Consider the following 20,806-nt stretch of genomic DNA (forward strand, 5'->3'; position numbering starts at 1 on the left):
TTCCAGTTGTGGCATCACACAGGCACTCAAAAAGTTTCAGAGTTTGGAGCATATTGGATTTCATATATTTGGCTTAGGGATGCTCAACCCATGCTCAGTTTACCAGTACAAAAAATTATGTTTGCAATTACTCCTCCTCCTAAAAATATTATTTTTGGTATGGGGGAAAAGAGTGAATACTTCATCTCACTTTAAAAATCAACTTACAGAGGTATATTTTATATACAGTAAAATGAACCTGTTTTAAGTTTTGACACAAGTTTTGAAAAATGTACATACCCATCTAACCACAACCACAATGATACAGGATGTTTCTTCTATGCTGAAAAGTTCCCTTCTGTTCCTTTGTAGTCAGTTTCCTATCGCCATGCCTAGACCCAGTCAACCAGTGATCTGCTTTCTGTTACTAGAGAGTATTTGTGCCTGTTGCTTAATTTCATATAAATGGAATTACAAAGTACCTATTTTGTGTCTGCCTTCTTTGGCTTAGCAAGATTTTATGATTAATCTATGTTGTATGTAGAAGTCATTCATTTTTTACTTCTGAGTATTCCACTGTAAACCACAATGTTTATCTATGAACCTGGAGGTGGATACTTGGGTTGTTTGCAGTTTGGCGCTAGTAAAAATAAAGCACTCTGAACATTCATGTACAAGTCTTACTTCTTTTCAGTAAATATCTAAGGGTGGAATTTCTGGGCCATCAGTAAGTCTATGTTTAACCTTAAAGAAACTACCAAAATTTTTCAAAGTGATACTATTATATACTCCCAACAACCAATGTATGACTGTGTTCCTGTTCCACTACCTCTCCAGCACTTGGTATTATCAGTTTTTAAATGTTTTGCCATTCTAGTAGGTGAAGGATATTAAATTGTGGTTTTAATTTGCACTTCTCTGATGAAGGCATTTTTCCATTGTGCATATTAGTATTATCTTTCATGAAGTATCTATTAAAATATTTTGGCCATTTTAAAAATAGGTTATCTTCTTATTCATTGTACCAGTCCTTTATTTACCATGGATACAAGTCCTTTGATGGGACTGCAAATATTTTCTCCCAGTCTGCATCTTTTTAAATGATGTTTTGACAAGCAACAGTTTTTAATGCTGCTGAGGTCCAATTCATAATTTTTTTCCCATTATGTTTTGTCCTTTTGGTGTCCTAAGAAATCTTTACCTGCCCCCAAATTATGAACATATTATACTATCTTCTACAAATTTTATAGCTTAGGTTTGATTAGGTATGTGAACCATTTTGAGATAACTTCTGACATGATGTGAAGTATTTGTTGCATCTGTTTTTGTTTCCTTTTTTCCTCCTTTCTGTTGGATTATTTTTCTGAATTTCATTTTGTTTATTCGGGTGCCATATTTAATATAGATCTTATTCTTGAAGTTGTTACTCCAGGGTTTACAATATGCATCATTAATTACAGTCCACCTTTTCTTAAGGTATAACTATCTTCACATACTATACCACTTCATGTAAGGTAATAAAGGAAATAATTTTGCAACAGCATATTGTCATCCTTACCAGTGAATACAGAATTCTGGATTGACAGTGTTTCCCCACTTAAAACTTTAAAGTCTTCATTTTGTTTTCTTCTTGCTGTTTTTTATAATAGATCAGCAGAAATTCCTTATTCTCAGTGGTATGTAATATATTTTTCTCTGGTGGTTTTTAAGATTTTCTCTGTCTTCCCAGGTTTGATTTTCCTTGTATTTATTTGGCCAGAACTTCTTTCTGTACTTCTTGGATCTCTGATTTATCATTTTGAACAAAATTGGAAAAAAATGTATAGATCAACTTCTCTTCTACCCACTACCCTGGGGCTTCCATAGCCTTCATGTTAATCTGCTTGACCTGTCCTATGGGTTATTCTTTTTATTTTCTTCCAGCCTTTTTTCTTTCCTTCAGCTTGTGTACTTTTCATTGCTGCCTTCAAATTCCCAGAACTTTTCTTTTGTAGTTTCTAATCTACTACTGTAAAGACCACCAAATGTATTCTTAAGCTCTAAAAATTACATTTGGTTCTTTCTTATATCATTTACTTCCTCAATATGTTCATCTCTAGATCCTCAAAAATAGTTAGAATTGGTGTTTTAGAGTGCTTCTCTGCTAGTTTCATAATTTCTGTCATTTATGGGTCTATTTAACTGATTTACTTTTGATTATGTGTTACATTTTCCTGCTTCTTCACATATGTGGTAATTTCTGATAAAACTGGACACTCATTTGCTGAGTAGATTTTGTTGTCTGTTTTTATAGAGTGTTGAATGTTGAGGGAGTCTGGTTTCTGTGAGGTAGTTAAGTTAGCGGCAGTCACCTTATTCCTTTGAAGCCTTGTTTATAAGCCTGCTAGGTTGGGTCTCTATCTTACATTTTATCTTAAGGGCTATTTTAGTCCTACTACTAAGGCTTGATTTTTCCAGAGTCTCTACTGAATGTTCTGGATATCAACAAGATCTGTCCACGCTGGCTGGTCAGAACACAAATGTCTCTCAGCTCTGTGTGAGTTATGGGACTTTTTTGGTTTAGAGCTCCCCAGTTGTCATTCATTACTCAGTCTCTTTAAGTTTCACCATAAGCAGGCACAATTTAGTACTGAGCCCAAAAGCCAAAGGAATATCTACGTAGATTTCTGGAGATCTTTCTGTAGCTCTTTCCTTCATGGTAGTCGGATATTTATAAATCCCAACCACTTAAGCATACCTGTACCCCAGTCTTTGTCTCAACTCAGCAAGACCACCTGTGCTTTGCTTGACTTCCCCTCCTTGTACTGTTGTCTGAAAACTGCTTTAAGACAGAAGTTGGGGCAAGTAGAGGCTCATTTTGTTTCCTTTCTCTCAAGGATCAATTTCATACTGTCTGCTATGCAATGTATTAAAACAGTTGTTTCACAGATTTTTGTCCAGTTTTCTAGTTTTTTATGGCAGGAGGGCAAGTTCATGACCAGTTATTCCATCACTGCCAGAAGCAGATGTTCAAATTACATAATTAAAAAAATTTTTTTTGAGACAAAATGTCACTCTGTCGCCCAGGCTGGAGTGCAGTGGTGCGATCTTGGCTCACTGCAACCTCTGCCTCCCGGGCTCAAGCGATTCTCCTGCCTCAGCCTCCCAAATAGCGAGGATTACAGACATGCACCACCACGCCCACCTAATTTTTGTATTTTTAGTGGAGATGGGGTTTCAACCTGTTGGCCGGGCTGATCTCAAACTCCCGGCCTCAAGAGATCTGCCCGCCTCAGCCTCCCCAAGTACTGGGATTACACCCATGAGCCACTGCACCCAGCCTTAAAATATATTTTTTTAGCATACTTGGAACAATATAAAGAGAATCATTTCAGTGAAGACTAAAATTTTTGGTGAAGTGTGCTTTGGCATCTCCATCTTGCATCCCCTTCAGTGGCGTCTCCTTTATGTTGTTTTACCCTTTCCCTATCAAAATCTCCAGAAAAGATTTGCCAAACTCAACAAGTAATTATTTACAAACAAGGAAATTCACTATGGTATTTTCTGCATCTCAAGACTGGCAATGGTATAAATGTTCCTCAGTAGGCAGAGATTAAATAGAATATCTTTCTTTTATCTATTAGTAAACAGCCAGTAAAAATAAATACATAAAACTAATGGATTAACCTACTAGTTGTCAGTAAGTTGAAAATTCAAACCAGATAATAGAAAAAATAATTCTATAGCAATATTATAAAAATAAAATATGAACGGGATAAAATGGTAGATTAACATGTATTTTTCTTTCCTTTTTTGTGCTCACAGAGACATAATAAAATGTGTTTTTTTTAAAAGCCTTTACAACTAAGGCTGAAAACCACTCTAATAAACACATTTATATTAAATGTTTTGCAAATGGCCCAAAATGGAAATCCCTAATGCTATGTCTTTGTTCACTACGTCTCATAATCAAAATTTTTAAGTTGGATTAATTTTGTACTCTTGTAAATATGCCATGCCATTTTGAATGAATACATAAGACTGAATATATGAATATATGTTTTCATGAATGCCATAAACTGTTTTAATTTTGCCCAAACCTGAATTCTCCATGTGTCTGAGATATAGCTAACTTTACAGCTAAATTTTAAGGCATGAAGGGACCTTTAAATCATTCTTGTTTTTCCTTTCGACGTCAGAAGTTTACTTCCTGAGCCATGACAAAACCTAATCTCGGGGCTGGACAAAAGAATCAAGCCTCTAGTTCTCAGCTATATTTACTGAGGTCTAGTTAAGTACCTCCTTTTTAGCACAAGCAACAAATGTAATTGCCTCATGGCCTGCGGGTGTCCACTTAACAAAAGAGGCTTTTGTGAGGCAATCCACAGGTGTTACCTTTCTTGATTCAAGTGAAATCTGATGAAAGGGTCCACAATATCAAATAACACATTTACTAAACTGCAATCAAATTCATTTATTTGATGAGGCAAATAACATCTAATTAAGAAAAGTTCTGGCTAAAAAATATTTGTATGTTTGACCTTCAAAAGTTTCAAAAACCAGAAAATCCTAAGAACAGACTGTTTTTAATTAACACTTTATTTGCCATATATTTTATTGTTTACAACCAGCAATGGTAGGGTTTGCATTGGCCCTATTGCTCATACGTCTTTAATGGTTCTAAAATGACTGTAAAGACAACGAAACAATAGTCTGAAATAAACAAACATAAATTATGAGGCAAGGTGAGGAACAGTTTTTAGAATTCTTTTTTTAATGATTATTTTTTCATTTTCCTGTAATGTACAAGAAAAAGTGCACACATTTATGAAAGCAATCAGATAGTCTTTTTTGCTTCTATTTAGTAAAAACAAATGACAGTGATAAATCAACAATACGCTAGTCTCAAAAGTATTTCATTTTGCATGTGTTTCAAAGATTTTATTTTGTGCTTAATGGAATAATCAGTGGGCTATAAAATGCATAATTCCCTTGCCTATGAAAAAAGTCTATATGATGAATGTACATTCAAAAGATGTGATTTTAGTCCAATACTTAATACTATGTAATTGTTTTTTATCTTACTATCTTACGAGAAAGCAGTATCAAGTTACTACACCTCCTATGTGGCCACTGTATATTCTGCTTAATCATGATTTATGTAACCAAAGTGTGGCCATAGTAAGATCCTATGCACACGAACTACTAGAGATAATATTTGAAAATGAATAATTTATTAATATTATTCTAAAAAGATATCATAAAACCCAATTTGTTTGAGTCATGCAACAGCAAAATTGGAAGCACCATCAGTAAATCATTGTTAACCCTTCCTGTAATGCCAGCAGAAGCTATAAACAAAAACACATGTAAAAAAGTGAAGAATTAAATTCTGAGATACAATAAATAGAAGAGACTTCTAGAACACCAAGGTGAGAAAACATTAACCTTTAATTTTTAAAAACGGGAGTGTCTCAAATGTCAGTTCTGGGTATCTCTCAAAACAAACTCAAGGAACAGTTTTACTTACTTTCACTGTCATTTTCCTCGCCCTAACTACTTGCCCACATTCTGTCTACCTGAGCTAATTAAGGCAGAGGAGTATCTGGAGTCCTGATAGAAGTGTTTCCAAATGCTAGATGCGTGGTAAAGGGATTATAGGGACCAGGCACAGAATAGTTAATACACTAACTATTTTACTATGTACTGTTTCTATGCGGTCCTGCTTCCTTTTCTCCCTTTTAAAATTCAGCCTCATTGCTATCCTATCTACATTGCTGGGAACTGTTATTGCCCTTCCCTCCTTAAAAATAGTGCCACCTTACATTCATAGCCAGTCATCACCAAAGAGGAATTTACACAAAAGTTTCAGTAGGCTACACCTATAGCACTGGGGTTTGAGTAAGGCTTGTTTTACTCAAGCCTCAACAGGTTCTCTTTCATTATTGAGCTTCTCCCTGCTGAGTAGGTTTCAAGCTTAGTCTAAGGCTTGACTTGCTCATTCTCGTGGCGATTGCAATATAAGCTCTTTCATTTTTTCCCTAAGCTCTCAATATCTCCATCTAGTCTCAATAGTAACCTCTGGTGGGTTGTTTAGGATAGTGGTTAAAAATACAGTCCACACAGTCACACATAGTCCTGAGTTCCAAATACAGCTCTGCATACTAGGTATGCACCTTGGGCAAGTTATTTAAACTTCATCTATACAACTGAGACTAATACCTTACAGAAATACTATGAGAATCAAATGAAACAAGACTCCTGGCACCCAGGAAGCAGTCAATAAGAGCACTTACTAGCGGCTGCCACATTTGCCAGTGTGAATTATGTCTATTGGGCTTTCTTTGTCCCTGGTTTCCTAGGCAGTCTACCCAGATCTCTGCAAAGTTAACTGTGCTTTGCTATTTTACTTTATGTTTCTGGTTATTTTCTTTTATACTATATTCAATTATATAGCTCTGGTGTTAACCAAGTCTTCTACTTGAATCCAATATAATTAAAAATGTACATTAATTGTGAGTAAGTACATCAATTATGCCACCTAATTTAATGAAATTCAGTTTTTACGATAAAGTCATCCTAGATTAGCAGTAAAAACTAACATTTCTATTTTTTTTTTTTTTTTTGAGACGGAGTCTTCCTCTGTTGCCCAGGCTGGAGTGCCATAGCACGATCTTGGCTCACTGCAACCTCCACCACCTGGGTTCAAGCAATTCCCCTGCCTCAGCCTCAAGAGTAGCTGGGATTACAGGCGTGTGCCACCACGCCTGGCTAATTTTTGTATTTTCAGTAGAAACGGAGTTTCACTATGCTGGTCTCGAACTTAAATGGGCATGTTCATCAAGCAATGTTTATTAAATATTGAATGCTTAGGCCCTTATCAAGCATCCACTTCTTTAGAACCATTTACCAACTAGTCAGAATGTAGGAGATGGAGAAGAGGGTTGGGACTGAAGCCAGTTTATAGGCCTTCCTATCCACACCTCCCAATACTGTTGTCCCAGTCTTTAACCTCTGTCTCTTTGTAAATACAATGTTACCTGCTATTTTGAGATTCGGATTTAAAAGAAGCACTTTATATTCTCATTCTAAGACTATCTCTGCACTTTCACTTTAATACAGCTTGATCTATATACTTGCTCTCCTTCCAGAGGATGAGCCCAACTTAATTCAACAAAGGGTATTTCAGAATGTACTAGAAAATGGTGGTATTACAATAATGAGTTTTCTCATGCTCTCAGAAAAACAGTTCTAAACAGTAAATAAGATGCATACTGTACACAATATGTACTAATATGTTTCCACCAAAAGTTTTATTCCTAGCACTCCACTTAATTCTTCCTAAAATCCAAACTCATCCTATATGGATTTATTGCTACAGATGAATCTCTGTAACTCTTTTCAATCTCCTGTTGTTGCTGTGCATAGCTGCTTAATATAGAGATTGGCTAGAAAAACAGATTTATATCTGAAAGGGTATTCGAAATAGATTACCAATAGAAAGGCTGCCATACTGCAAAAAGAAATGACTAAAATTAAATATGTAGGTCTTTTTGTACTTGATGTTACTGATGCATTTTTTTAGAAACAGGCATTGTTGAATATATTTGACAGACATTTCTCCTGCTTATGTCGTACTCATCAAAACACAACTCTAATGTACCAAACCCAGCAGATTATTTAGAATAAAATCTAGCTTTGCGAATACAAAATTGCAAATTAGGCAGGTGGATGACAGATGACTTTTTTTTTTTTTTTTGAGACAGAGTCTCACTCTATTGCCTAGGCTGGAGTGCAGTGGCATGAGACAGATGGCATTTTTTAGTGATGATGCATGATACAAAGAGAATAGCTGAAGATCTTTAAAAAGTAAGAATGATCTAGGGCTAAGCTCATCAAAACACTGTTTTGACTAGGAGACAGAAACAGACTATGGACATCAAGGAGGGAACAGCAAAGCATCCAGATGTCATCTGGGGAAAGCGGTACTTTTTTGCTACTTGCTATAAAATTTAATTGCCACAGTATTAATTTAAAATATAATCTACCTTAAACTTATTAGTAGACTTCCACACTTGTCCAAAATTTTATATATCTTCTTTCCATTTCCCAAATTAACATCTCCCCCAACAACACTATTTTATTGTACCACCCACCCTGTGGCAAAAACCAACAACTTGGGTGTTATTTTTAAGCCCTTCAATTCTCTTTCTTCCAGCATCCAATCTTGTCTAGATTATTTCCTTAATCTTTCTGCAATCTTTGTACTTCTTTCTGTTCTCAATGTTATTATTTCAGTTTTGTCTCACTCACAGCCTATTAACTGGTCTCTCTGCCTCCAGGCTCTCCTAATCCTAGCCATCCTCTATTAGTCTACACTAACATCAGAATGGCCCCACAGAAACTAAATAAAAACTAAGCCTGATCATGTTATTTCCCTGCTTGAAACATAAAAGGAACTGAGCCTTGTTTACTTATTATTTTTAGGGATGGGTCTTGCAATATTGCCCAGGTTGACCTTGAGCTTCTGGGTTCAAGCCATCCTCTAACGTAACCGACTACCATGCTTGGCTTCTACCTTTCATTTTTATCTCTTCTTACTACTCATCTCTCCTACTATATGTGCCATACACTGGAACTCTTATCTTTGGCAGTTCCCCAAAAGCACAATGCTATACTCACTTCTAGGCCTTCAGAATAGGCTGCGTGCTTTGACTAACTCCTACTTACCTTTTAAAACTTCAACTCAGGTTTCACCTTCCCATTCTGGAATAATCCCATTTAACCCAGTCTGGATAAATATCCTTGTGTCTTATCAAAGCACCTTGTGCATAATTCTATCATACCATACTGTAATTTTGTCTATTCTTCCAACTTAACTATAACCCCCTGAAGTTACACTGTCCAATATGGCAACCACTAGTCATATATGTGGCTATCTAAATTTTAAAATTACATAAAATTAAGAATTCAGTTCCTCAGACACATTAGCCATGCTTCATGTGCTCAACAGCCATATGTGTCTAGTGGCTACCATAACAGACAGCACAGATACAGGATATTTCCATTATTTCAGAAAGTTCTATTGGTGTTGCTGGGGCAAAGATGACTACCCTAACATGTACTGGCCTTCAAGTAAGTGCTCAGTGTCTGTGGAATTAATGAATGCACACATCAAAAAAGAAAGTTGAGAGGTTAATGTCTGGCAAATTTTGTATACTCCTATAGCCTCCTGAAAGCTTTTTAAGTCTTCTCTCCCAGTCTACCCTTAGATGTCCCCCCTCCCAAGTCCAGTGGTCTGGACACTTCTGAGGCAGCCTCATTAAGGAAGATGTGTGAGTGCTGGGATTGGTCTGGGGTCAGAAGTCCATTATCAGTCTCAGTCTGTGTACCTAGACCTACTTTGACTTTCCTTACACTGGGAAGTCCGGTCAAATTTCAAGTCTCTTTAGACAACAGAAGGTTTCTCTAATCCTTCTTGCTTTTAAGAATCATACATAATGTACACAAAGTAGACGAGAATCTTAAGTTGCATCCAAGAATTTTAAATCACCTGTAATTTTAAGTACTTTGTTAAATACTGCTTAGTCTCCTTTCCTTGTTAGCTCTGCATTTGTGTTTAGTTGGATACAAGCACTAGCTATGCCATACTAAGTGATTTATACATTTTCTTAAAGTAATTATGAAAATTCTATCCCAGGAGGAAAACACTCTAATGTACAGGTTGGCAGTGCAATAACTTGTAATGCCAATATTTTCTTGCTAATTTAATATCTTTAGCCATTTTATAATATGCATACCTGCTTTTATATCTGTTTTTCCTCTTTTTCATTCTTGTTTCAGGTAGAGGATTGTTTGGTTTGGTGAGAATACTTTTATGGGCTAAGATGAAGTTGTTTACAAAAACCTGTCAAATTTTAATTACCCAAAGTGATAACATCAAAACTTCATTTACTTGCTTATTCCAAAAGAGTTGAATATATTGCACCTACTCAACAGCAGTTTTTCCAGCAGACCTAGTAAAGACTGTTTTAGCATCCGGGCGCAGTAGCTCATGCCTGTAATCCCAGCACTTTGGGAGGCTGAAGCAGACGGATCACTTGAGGTCAGGAGTTTGAGACCAGCCTGCCCAACATGGTGAAACCCTGCCTCTACTAAAAATACAAAAATTAGCTGGGCATGGTGGCAAGCGCCTGTAGTCCCAGCTACTCAGGAGGCTGAGGCAGGAGAATTGCTTGAACCTGCAAGGCAGAGGTTGCAGTGAGCCGACATTGTACACTGCATTCCAACGTGGGTGACAGAGTGAGACTCTGTCTCTGAAAGAAAATAAATAAATAAATAAAAAAGATTGTTTTAGATTAGGAAGCCACATAACACTTGGAATATATTCTCATTACTACCAACAGAGTTTGGAGTCTGGTACAGATGCTTACACTGAACACCTGTGTTACAAACAAATTTTGTTCTTTGATTTCTGCAAACGACTTTGAAGCAACTTTAAAGTACAGAAGTCCCACATAACTTGCAGATAAAAATACATACAATATTTTCATTTTACTCAACTGTATCCTGCCTCTCTAGATTCATACCAATGGCACCAACTTTCTAACTTTTGAGTGGTTAAAATATTTCTAGGTGAGCAACACATACAAATTTCTGGACAACCTGCTACTCTTTCAATAGAAATGTTGATCTTCATATATACATTTTTTCAAACATATGAAAGTAAAATATACTACTACAAAATAGGATTCTTATAAACTACATATTACTGTTAAACTAAGCTCAAATTATTCTGAAAATGTTCAGAGAACACATCAGAAAACACTAAGTCGAGAAGCCTCAAAGATTATTCTTTAGTGTTGACATCTGAACAAAAACACTTCAGACTTGTAAACAATGAGTGAAATTTATCTTCAGAATCGTGCTAGCTATAGAATGAAAAAGTCACGTCACCTCCGCAGTGAACTTCACTTTAGCAAAAGAGTAAACATATTTCCTCCATATCAGCTGCAATCAAGGCATTAGCAGTATGCCATGATTGATTATCCTAGGAGCCGTTGCTGAGAAATGGATGTGTGGCACAGGTTTTTATCACTATAGTCTGCAAAAAACAAGTCGCTTATTTAGATACCCTAGTTGTAATAAGTGACATTATTAGGCAGTTCTTCTATTTAAATGACATAAGGATTTAGTATATCAGCAGCTTATAATACACAAGCCCTTTCAATCTGATGATTCCTCTCTCTACAGAGAAGTACTTTTTTCTGTTTATAATACAAGTGGTAATAGAAGACCAGATGGTTGACTTTTAGCTAAGGGAAATGACATTTAAACAAATAGAAAGACAGCATTTAGAATATTAAGGGATTCAAACTATAACCTAAATACACAGTATTCATTAAAGGACTATTAGTGTTAACTATATAAAGTGACCATTTTGTAATGCTAATTAGTAAGATTGTTTCTTAGGTTGTCCATCAGTTTTATTTAAATATTATCTAATACACTGTAAAACAGCTTTATTGTTGCCATATTGTTACATTTCCAAGTTCTCCTTTTAATACACTATACCACCAGTACATCCTGATAACACTTAATCAGTTCTTTCTGAAATGTAAAATTGTCTCTACTTCTTACATTATAACATACGTACATATATGTTGTATGTACATACACATAATAATAATATTATTAACATACTCTACAATTCACAAAGAAAAACATAAGAAATAACTACATTCCTTAGTCACCTCCCATCACTCTGCTGTGGTAATGGATTATTATTTGGTGAACAATGTTTCACCTTTTGTGTATAACGCTGACATCTATGGTATCAAAGACAACCAAAAACCTTTAAATTAAATAGCCAGATATCTTTAGTAGCCCTCAGATAAAAGTGAAAACATGATTTTTCTAATAAGTACAGATTTGTTTCCTGTAACAACAGCAAAAGACTGCTATGCACTAACCACACTAACCACAGAATACACTGAAATTTCCATAATCATATTCTATTAATATGTCTATTCTCAATACAAGGTAGCTACTATGGTTAAGACATGAAAATTCAATAAATAAGGTTTTATTTAAAGATTTAAAAAATGATTCTTCATTTTACAATGAACAACCACAGAAAATCCTAAAAGGAGAAATTTATAAACTCCAGGTAACAACTTTACCCATCATTAAGCCAATCAACCAATAAAAGGACCAAAAGAACAAATTATCTGTATAGTAGTTAAATATGTTCAAAAGGCACATATATGTCTACAGAAATGCAGAAACTTTTATTACCACACAACCTAATTAGTAGGCAATGAATGTTGCAAGGGCAACTTAGCCTTCATCATAATAAAACCACCATAGCATTTCAGGGGCACCAAAGCTTTCTTCAAAATGACAACAAGGTAAGCCCAGTATGCCTCAATTCCCCCAGTACTTTAGGAGACTTAACCTTAACCAAGTTCACTATTCCATAGTGATAAGTCAATTTGGAGCCTGGTGAATTTTTATTCTGCTTAAAGAAAGGTCTGAAAAATATGCAGTCCTAAATAGAAGTCACTTAGGAAAAGAAATATTTAATCAGCACTCTGCTCTCCTGGTACACAGTAAGAGGAACAGTCCAATATTTTCTACAACTTTCACCTGCCATTGTGTAAGGCAGTCAGGTAGTCTTACCATTGGAAATAGCTTAGCTTTCAATTCTATGAAAACTAGAATGACCACAGATTGGCCAGTTCAGCAGTGTGGTAGGCTCCACAAACATCTTCTGAGAAACATCACGCATTTACCTGGGAGCAAGTTTGCAGTAGAAACCAGTAGAAAAAAGGAGTAGAAGTAGAAAAGAAACTAGCACCCTATTCATATAAATCTAGATCTGTCCACCCTTCAAGTATTTTAAAAATACCTACTAGCTGCCAAATCACAGTTGAAATGATATGAAATCAACTGCGATTAAAATGAGTCCCTGTCACCAAGAATCTTATGCTCTAGATCAGGGGGTCAGCAAACTTTTTCTGAAAAGGGACAGATAGGAAATAGTCCAGGCGTTGCAAGTCATATAGTTTCTATCACAACTATTCAACTCTGACATTTTAGACAAAGCAAACACAGACAACAGACAAATGAATGGGCATGATTGTGTTCCAATGACACAATAATTACAAGAAAGGCAGCAGGGAAAATGATTATGCAGGGTCTTGCAGGTCACCATAAGGCCTATGGATTTTATTATAAGTGAAATGGGGAGCCAATGGGGTCTTTAAGCAGAAGAGTGACATAATCACTCTTAAAAAGCATCATCATCAAAAAGGATGACCTTATCTGCTGTGTGGAGAATATCAATGGAAGGGGTAGAGAAGCCAGAAAATTGGAAGGGTATAAGCAAAGAAAACAGTTCAAAAATTATTACAACAAAATGAGAGAGATGAGTTTATCTTGCAAACTAATGGATGGTAGCAGTGACAGTAGCAAAACGTAGTTTGATTCTGATCATATACAGAAGGTATAATCATGATTTGCTAAGGGATTGGATGTAGGGTGAAAGAGAAGGAGAGTAAGGATAACTCTAAGGTTTGTGGCCTGAAAAAGTAGCATGGGGTTTTCTTTACTGTGATGGGAAGTGTATGGAAGGAGTCAGTTTAGGAAAGAAAATCGGATTTTAACTTTGGATACAGTAAGTTTGAGATGATCATTATTCATTAAAGTGAAGATATTAGACAATTAGACATGATTCTAGAGTTCAGGGAAGAGGTTATAGTTGATATACATTTGAGAGTAAGTTAAAAAGTACTGTACATAAAACCATGAGACAGGATGAGGTCAGCTAAAGTATAAGTGTAGATAAACAACAGAAAATTTTAGTTAACTCCAGGGTTTGAAGATCATTCCAATATTTGAATATGAGGAAGAACCAATAAAGGAAATTCAGAAGAAAGATAGGAAAAAAACCAAAAAGAGCAGTGTCCCAAAAACTAAGTGAACCCAGGTTTTGAGAACTATTTCAAATACTAACAATAGGTCAAGTATGATGAGGACTGAGAGTTGATCACTGGAGAGACAACGAGAGAAGTCATTAGGGACTTTGACAAGAACCATCAATGAAGTGGTGGAGACCAAAGCCTAACTGGAATGAGTTCAAAAAAATAATACGAAGCTCAGAATGGAGTTAACTATACACAACTCTTCCCTATAGGAGGATGTGGTGTCAAGGGAGTTTGTTTAGATGTAGATTTTACAACATGTTTGTTGATAGAAATTCATTATATTTCAAAATGCCTAACTATTCCATAGTTACCCCATGGATTAAAAGCATAGTCCTGGATTATCACACAATATTATACTAATAAACATTATGAAGTGCTTTTCTTCTTAATTGGCTTTATAACAAAATTTTAGTGTATTTCTGAGCCCTGTCCCTACATTCCCTAAGGGAATAGAGACTAAATTAAATAGAGGTTTACTTTGCATTTTGCCTGCTGTGCAAACCAATAGGAGAATGCCAACTCATTTTATTTATTTCTTATTTGCTACATGCTCCTACTTCCAACTAAATTATTTTTTCTGATAAAACAATAGCTTCTAGCAGCAAACTGAGGAATTCCTGTAGAATATACAGAAAGGCAACATACTCAAGATGTTTGAGCTCATGACAATTTGTTTCTTTTGAGAGTCGCAAATTAATCTCATATCTTTACAGTAGCCAATGCTCAGTTCATACATAACCCCAGGAAAGAATTATTGGCTTCAGTACCTTCAAAATAAGCAAAACAAACAGCAACTTTTTTTTTCTCTCTCTTTTCTTGAGACAGAGTTTCAGTCTTATTGCCCAGGCTGGAGTGCAGTGGCGCAATCTCGGCTCACTGGAACCTCCACCTCCCAAGTTGAAGGGATTCTCCTGCCTCAGCCTCCCAAGTAGCTGAGATTACAGGCGCCTGTCACCACGCCCGGCTAATTTTTTTGTATTTTTAGCAGAGAGAGGGTTTCGCTATGTTGGGCAGGCTGGTCTCAAACTCCTGACCTCAGGTGATCTGCCTGCCTTGGCCTCTCAAGTACTGGGATTACAGGCGTGAGCCACGGTGCCCGGCCCACAACAGCGTCTTAACAGGGACTGCTTAGTTTCCAAATACCTAACAGTAAAAAGTAAAGCTGATTCATAAGCGTTGCTCGCCATGTGGTCTTTTAAAACTCTGGAATGGAAAACAAACAAAAAAGAACTCTGGAAAGAATAAAATGATCCCACATCACTGCATCACTTAACCAATGATTTGTTTATCTTCTTTTCTGCCAACCTACAAACAAAGCTATTTCTTTGATATGCTAAACTCTACAGGCTAGGTTCCAATGAAGAATTTTGGTGTTTTGCTTTCTGAAGCACCTACATACAAGAATAAACTTTCTTAGTCTGGAATTCAAAACATATTTTAATATTGTTCATTTTATTAAGCAGCTCAATCAAGATATGAATGGTAATATCTTCATCTTATAAACAACAATTTTTCTAAGAGGATGCAGAGGTTAAGAGCATGGTTTTTTTAAGGAGAAGAGGATACAGTGTCCATGATGAAAGCAATAGTAGAAAAATATGTTATCTGACAGCACACTATCATCTTTAACACTGTTATCACCATAAGCTAACAATTACTGTGTATTTAGCATTGTAGTAATAAACATCAAAAGTACTTGTACAGCTGAACCACAGTCTATTACAAATGGTAAATAAATAAGATTGATTATTTAACAGTCTATTGATAAAACTTACTTATAGGGCAATCAGAGGCTATTATGGTTCAAAATAAATTTATGATGACAATATAATTATCTGTTTACATTGAGGATGAATACAGAGATAATGTTAGTTAACAGCTGCATTAATAATTTGATAGTGACACAGAAGATGTACAGTAAAGTAGAAAATTAAGCTATAATTATTAAAGTAAGAAGAGTATATGCTGAGTAAACAAAAGGCCATCTCTTCCCCATAAGCTCTGTTACAGAAGCCATGTGATTGGTGAAAGGAGCTAACACATTGTATCTACTCTTATTCTTCCATTTTACTGTTCTTGCACTTTTTCTAGCTGCACAGGCAAGGTGATTGTATACAATTTCAATATACACAATTTTGATTATCAAAATTTAAATAGGATGTTAAAAAAAATAAAGCAGAGGGTTTATTTGATTTTGTCAGACTTCCCACTAATAGTGGAAAATCTTTCTATTCCAGAATCCCAAATGCATTTAGTTATCATGTCTCCTTTGTCTGCTCCAATCTATGACAGGGCCTCGATCTTTCCATGTTTTTTATGACCTTGACATTTTTGAAGAGTATTGGTCAGTTATATTGTAGAATGACCCTCAATTTGGGATTGCCTTATGTTTTCTCATGAGTAGACTGAGGTTGTAACTTTTTTTTCCTGCAAGTGCCCTTCTTGGTGCTTCAATCCAGAGGCTACATTATGTTGATATGTCATGTTATGATGATGAAGATAACTCAGTTAAAGTGGTGCCTGACAGGTTTCACCTCTAAGGTTTTTTCCCTTTGGAATAAATATCTTGGGAGAGATAGTTTAAGATTATACGCAAGGTTCTATTTCTTCTCAAACTTTTGTCCAATAATTTTAGCATCCACTGGTAAATTTTGCCTGTAACAATTATTATGATGTTTACGTAGGTTTTAAAACTAAAATATATAAAATATAATGGTTGAATTGTTCTTGATATAAATATATTTAAATTCTACTGGATGCATTTTTACTTACATTCAAAATATGAATAAACGTTATTTTCTTTTGTCAGCATTCAGTTAATGTTAATCAATTATGACACCAAAAAATAACATAATTGAAATGTTACTTACATAACTATGGCTTTTAAAGAAATCTGATGGACTAGTGGTGAGGATTTTGTCTCCTTCCAAACCAATTACTCTTTTACAAATATTTGATTTTGGATCACTTGGGCTTTTTGCAATCACAATGTCACCTCTGAGGGGGAAAAGTCAAAGAAATGTCTGTATTATTTATTAAGCATAAACACATGCATGGCACTGCTTTAATATTTTTATAAGGCAACTTAAACAAAACCATAACCTTTATCCTCTCATATACTGACTCTTCCATACATTTATTGGTTTTGAGAACCTTTGCGACTGAATACTTTGGGTGAGAATCCAACAATAAGAGTGATGAAAAGGCTATCTAAAATTTCTGATAATTTCAGAAGATTCTAAACTTTCAGATAATTCCACAAGAATTATCTTTTTGCATTGTATCCACTATGCTTTACTCCTGTGTCCAAATTCTTAGAACCAAAATTGTGGAAAAACAATTCTATATAGGCCAGGTACAGTGGCTCAAAACTATAATCTCAGCACTTTGGGAGGCTACGGCAAGGGGATTGCTTGAAGCCAGGAGTTCATGGCTACGGTAAGATATGATCATGCCACCATGGGCAACAGACTGAGACCATGTCTCAAAAAAACAAACAAACAAAAACCAAGAAAAACCCCAAATGAACCAAAACAAACAAACAAAAACCCTCCACACAATTCCATATAAATACTAACAAATTAAGTAAACAAATATTGCTGTCCAGGCAGTAGCACTGATTGACTTTAGGGTACACTAAAAAGGTAAAAACATCATCCATGATTCCCTAGAACTCAAATAATTGAGGAATAATAGTATATAAGTCCTATAACCCATATCAAAAGAACTTATATTTGAGAACAAAAATCAAAAGATACAACAAAATAAAATGCTAAAAGCTGCCCAAATATACACTCTGAAAAATAAAATGAGACATCAAACATATAAAACCAATAAGGGTCTGATTACATACAGAAGACATGATTTATGATAAGAAGAACTGATAATCTATTTGGTAATAAAAAATAAGAAAGATCCTAAAAAGCGGAAAGGAAGAAGACAGAATGTAGGACTAACGACCACAGTCAAACAGAACACAATGCTCTTTCTGCATAAAACGAGCAATATGTGAATTCTGTTGACTAACACACGTTTAAAAGGATTTAACATATTTGCTTATTAATTGTACCTAGTTCCAGAAATAGTTTAATGTTACTTATAATAAAATAAGCATATGTCAAAATAATATTAAAAGTCATAAGAATAAAAGGAAAATGATGAAATCAGAAACCTAGTAACTGCTCTATAGAAACATTAAAATGGGTTCTAAACTCTTTGGGAGCCAAGTCAGAAGAAATTAAGACCAGTTACATGGAAATCATTAATTAATAAAATAACATTTAGTTTGGGAGGTAAGACAAAATTTTCCCTAAAAACTATATCAAAGAGAAATTCACAAGAAACATTCTTATATAACAGAATGAAAGATATCATTATCAGAAATTTTGCAGAAAGTGCAGAAATAGTATTTACAATGATGATCTCTTGAGGCTATTCTTGGTTAAAAGTTGAAAGGTAGCAAATCATTACATTCTATAATTTGGATGTTGCCTTCTTTTGAAAATAGAATAAGGTATTTTCTTTCTAAACAACTAGAACCATGTCAGTGGATCTGTTCAGATGAACAAATTTGCAAAAATTGTAACACACCATCAAAGTTGATTTTGGGTAGCTTTGGAGGAAGAGACGTTTTTCCATGGGTGTTTAATGAAGCTTAAGTTCTTTGATCAAATAATCAATATGACCCTTAAAACAAACTTTGCACTCGAATGGCAACATAGAAATCATAATTCAGCCATGCTGTTTTTGTAGAAAGTAGTATTAATATAAACTTTATTTCTGGTAGTCTAACTAGACATATGCATAGCATTTAGATCAAAATACATATCCCTTAGATTCTTAACTCCTTCAAATAGTTTTAAAAGGAAGCTTATTAAAATTTTCTCATATTTATAAACAACTTATTATTCTACTACACAGTAAGCTTTTGAAAACTAGTGTCAATATCTCATTAATCTTAATATTCTCTATAATGTACAGTACATCTTATAAATTAGGTGCTCACTATTTGTTGAAAGAATAAGCAGTAGTAAAAATTTGACTGTCTCAAGGTTGAGTGTTCTCTGCAGCTGACTGAAGTGACATCCATGTGCTTTAGATACTAGATATGCAAACTTTTATTCTTGCCTAAATGGAAGGTTATTTTACACTTAGAAACAGGCAGCCAACAACAGGACCCCTTACTAGGAGTCAAAGATTCCCCTGAAATCTTGAGTTCTGTGCTGCGGGTAAAAGAAAGAGAATACTCAGGACAGTAATATTTTTTAAGTAAAAGTTACCAGCTGGCTACCTTGGCTCTAAAAGTTACTTTGGTATATTTCATAAATGCCAGATTTTGAGCTGTCCTGTAACCTGGATGAATAGAGTACAAAATAAGATCTTCAAAGAATCTGAATTCATTTACTGAATGTAGTTATTTGTTTCACTTATCTGAATGCAACGAGTAATTTTTTTAAAAATATCAAGCTGTGTATTCAAAAACTATTCAGCCAACAAGTTCAGCTCCTCATTCAGGATGCCCAAGGATTATTGTGAATAAAATTATGTCACTGGCATGAAACATAGACGCTTGTTTTCATGCTACATCATGAGGCTAGGTCTCCAGTTAATTCAAAGGCTATATAAGGATAATTTGATATAAGTTAAAAAGAAAAGGGAGCAACAACACAATCTATTATATAAGTTTTATTTTATAACTCCTGTATCTACAATTAAGTACATAGAAGTTGTTATGGGTAAAAGATTTGAAGAAGAATTACCTAGGGAGCATGCCAAACCATACAGCTTGACCAAGAGAGTTTATCTGCAGAATCTAAGGCTGGTGAAAGATCAGTAAATGTGAAGAAACGTATTCTTAACAATTTTCAGTACTGTGAAATAGGTTATAGCAAAGGTGAACAGTGAAAGAGAAGTGCCTAAACCTACTTATTATGCCATAAACTAAATACTAGCTCAAGGGAATCAAATTTGTAGTTTACTGAAATGAAAGCAGGCATAGACTTTTTTCAGAATTATAAAAAACAAATGGACTCAAAATTTTAGGATATCAGAGAGGTGCTCTTTAGAAAACGTATTAAATTATTAATACTTGGCATTCATTTGGAAGAGATCATTCTCATAGAGTTAACTGGAATAAAGGGTATCACAAGGATTGGAACCACCATTTGAAATAGCATTTTTTAATTATTTTTTTGGGGGAAGGAGTCTTGCTCTGTCACCCAGGCTGGAGTGCAGTGGCACGATCTCGGCTCACTGCAACCTCCATCTCCCAGGTTCAAGCAATTCTCCTGCCTCAGCCTCCGGTGAAATAGGACTTGAAAAGGTTTAGTGACAAACAATATTTGCCCAGGAGTTATTCAAGTTAATATAATTAATCAGGAGACTCATAACATATACAATTCCTGGTTCTCAGCCATATACAATGATGTAATCTAAAAATCATCAAATGGGCTGGGCATGGTGGCTCACACCTGTAATCTCAACACTTTGGGAGGCTGAGGTGAGCGGATTGCTTGAGCTCTGGAGTTTGAGACCAGCCTGGGCAACATGGCAAAACTCAGTCTCTACAAAAACTACAAAAATTATCTGGGCGTGGTGTATATACCTGTAGTCACAGCTACTTGGGAGACTGAGGGGAAGGATCACTGGAGCCCAGGAGGTTGAGGCTGCAGGGAGCTGAGATCATGTCACTGCACTCCAGCCTGGGAGCCAGAGCAAGACCTCATCTCAAAAAATGTATATCAGAAAATTAAAAAAAATAAAAACCATCAAACAGTCATCATAGGCTATACATAGAGAGTAAGATAGCAATCAATAGAACTACAGGATTATTTTTAAAATTAAAGAACAAAAACATTGAT

General features: G+C 35.2%; 1 protein-coding gene across 2 annotated transcripts in view; it reads right to left on the bottom strand.

Annotated features, from left to right (window-relative positions):
* Positions 1–20,806, bottom strand: part of IMMP1L (IMP1 inner mitochondrial membrane peptidase-like (S. cerevisiae)) — a 75,438-nt gene that overhangs the window by 5,039 nt on the left and 49,593 nt on the right. For both annotated transcript variants that reach the window (XM_011936332.1, XM_011936333.1), the window contains one exon: positions 16,817–16,943. In XM_011936332.1, the coding sequence (XP_011791722.1) occupies positions 16,817–16,943 (127 nt within the window). The remainder of the gene's footprint in view (positions 1–16,816; positions 16,944–20,806) is intronic.

The sequence above is a fragment of the Colobus angolensis genome, unplaced genomic scaffold (genome assembly GCF_000951035.1).
Source record: "Colobus angolensis palliatus isolate OR3802 unplaced genomic scaffold, Cang.pa_1.0 Scaffold152, whole genome shotgun sequence".
NCBI lineage: Eukaryota > Metazoa > Chordata > Mammalia > Primates > Cercopithecidae > Colobus > Colobus angolensis.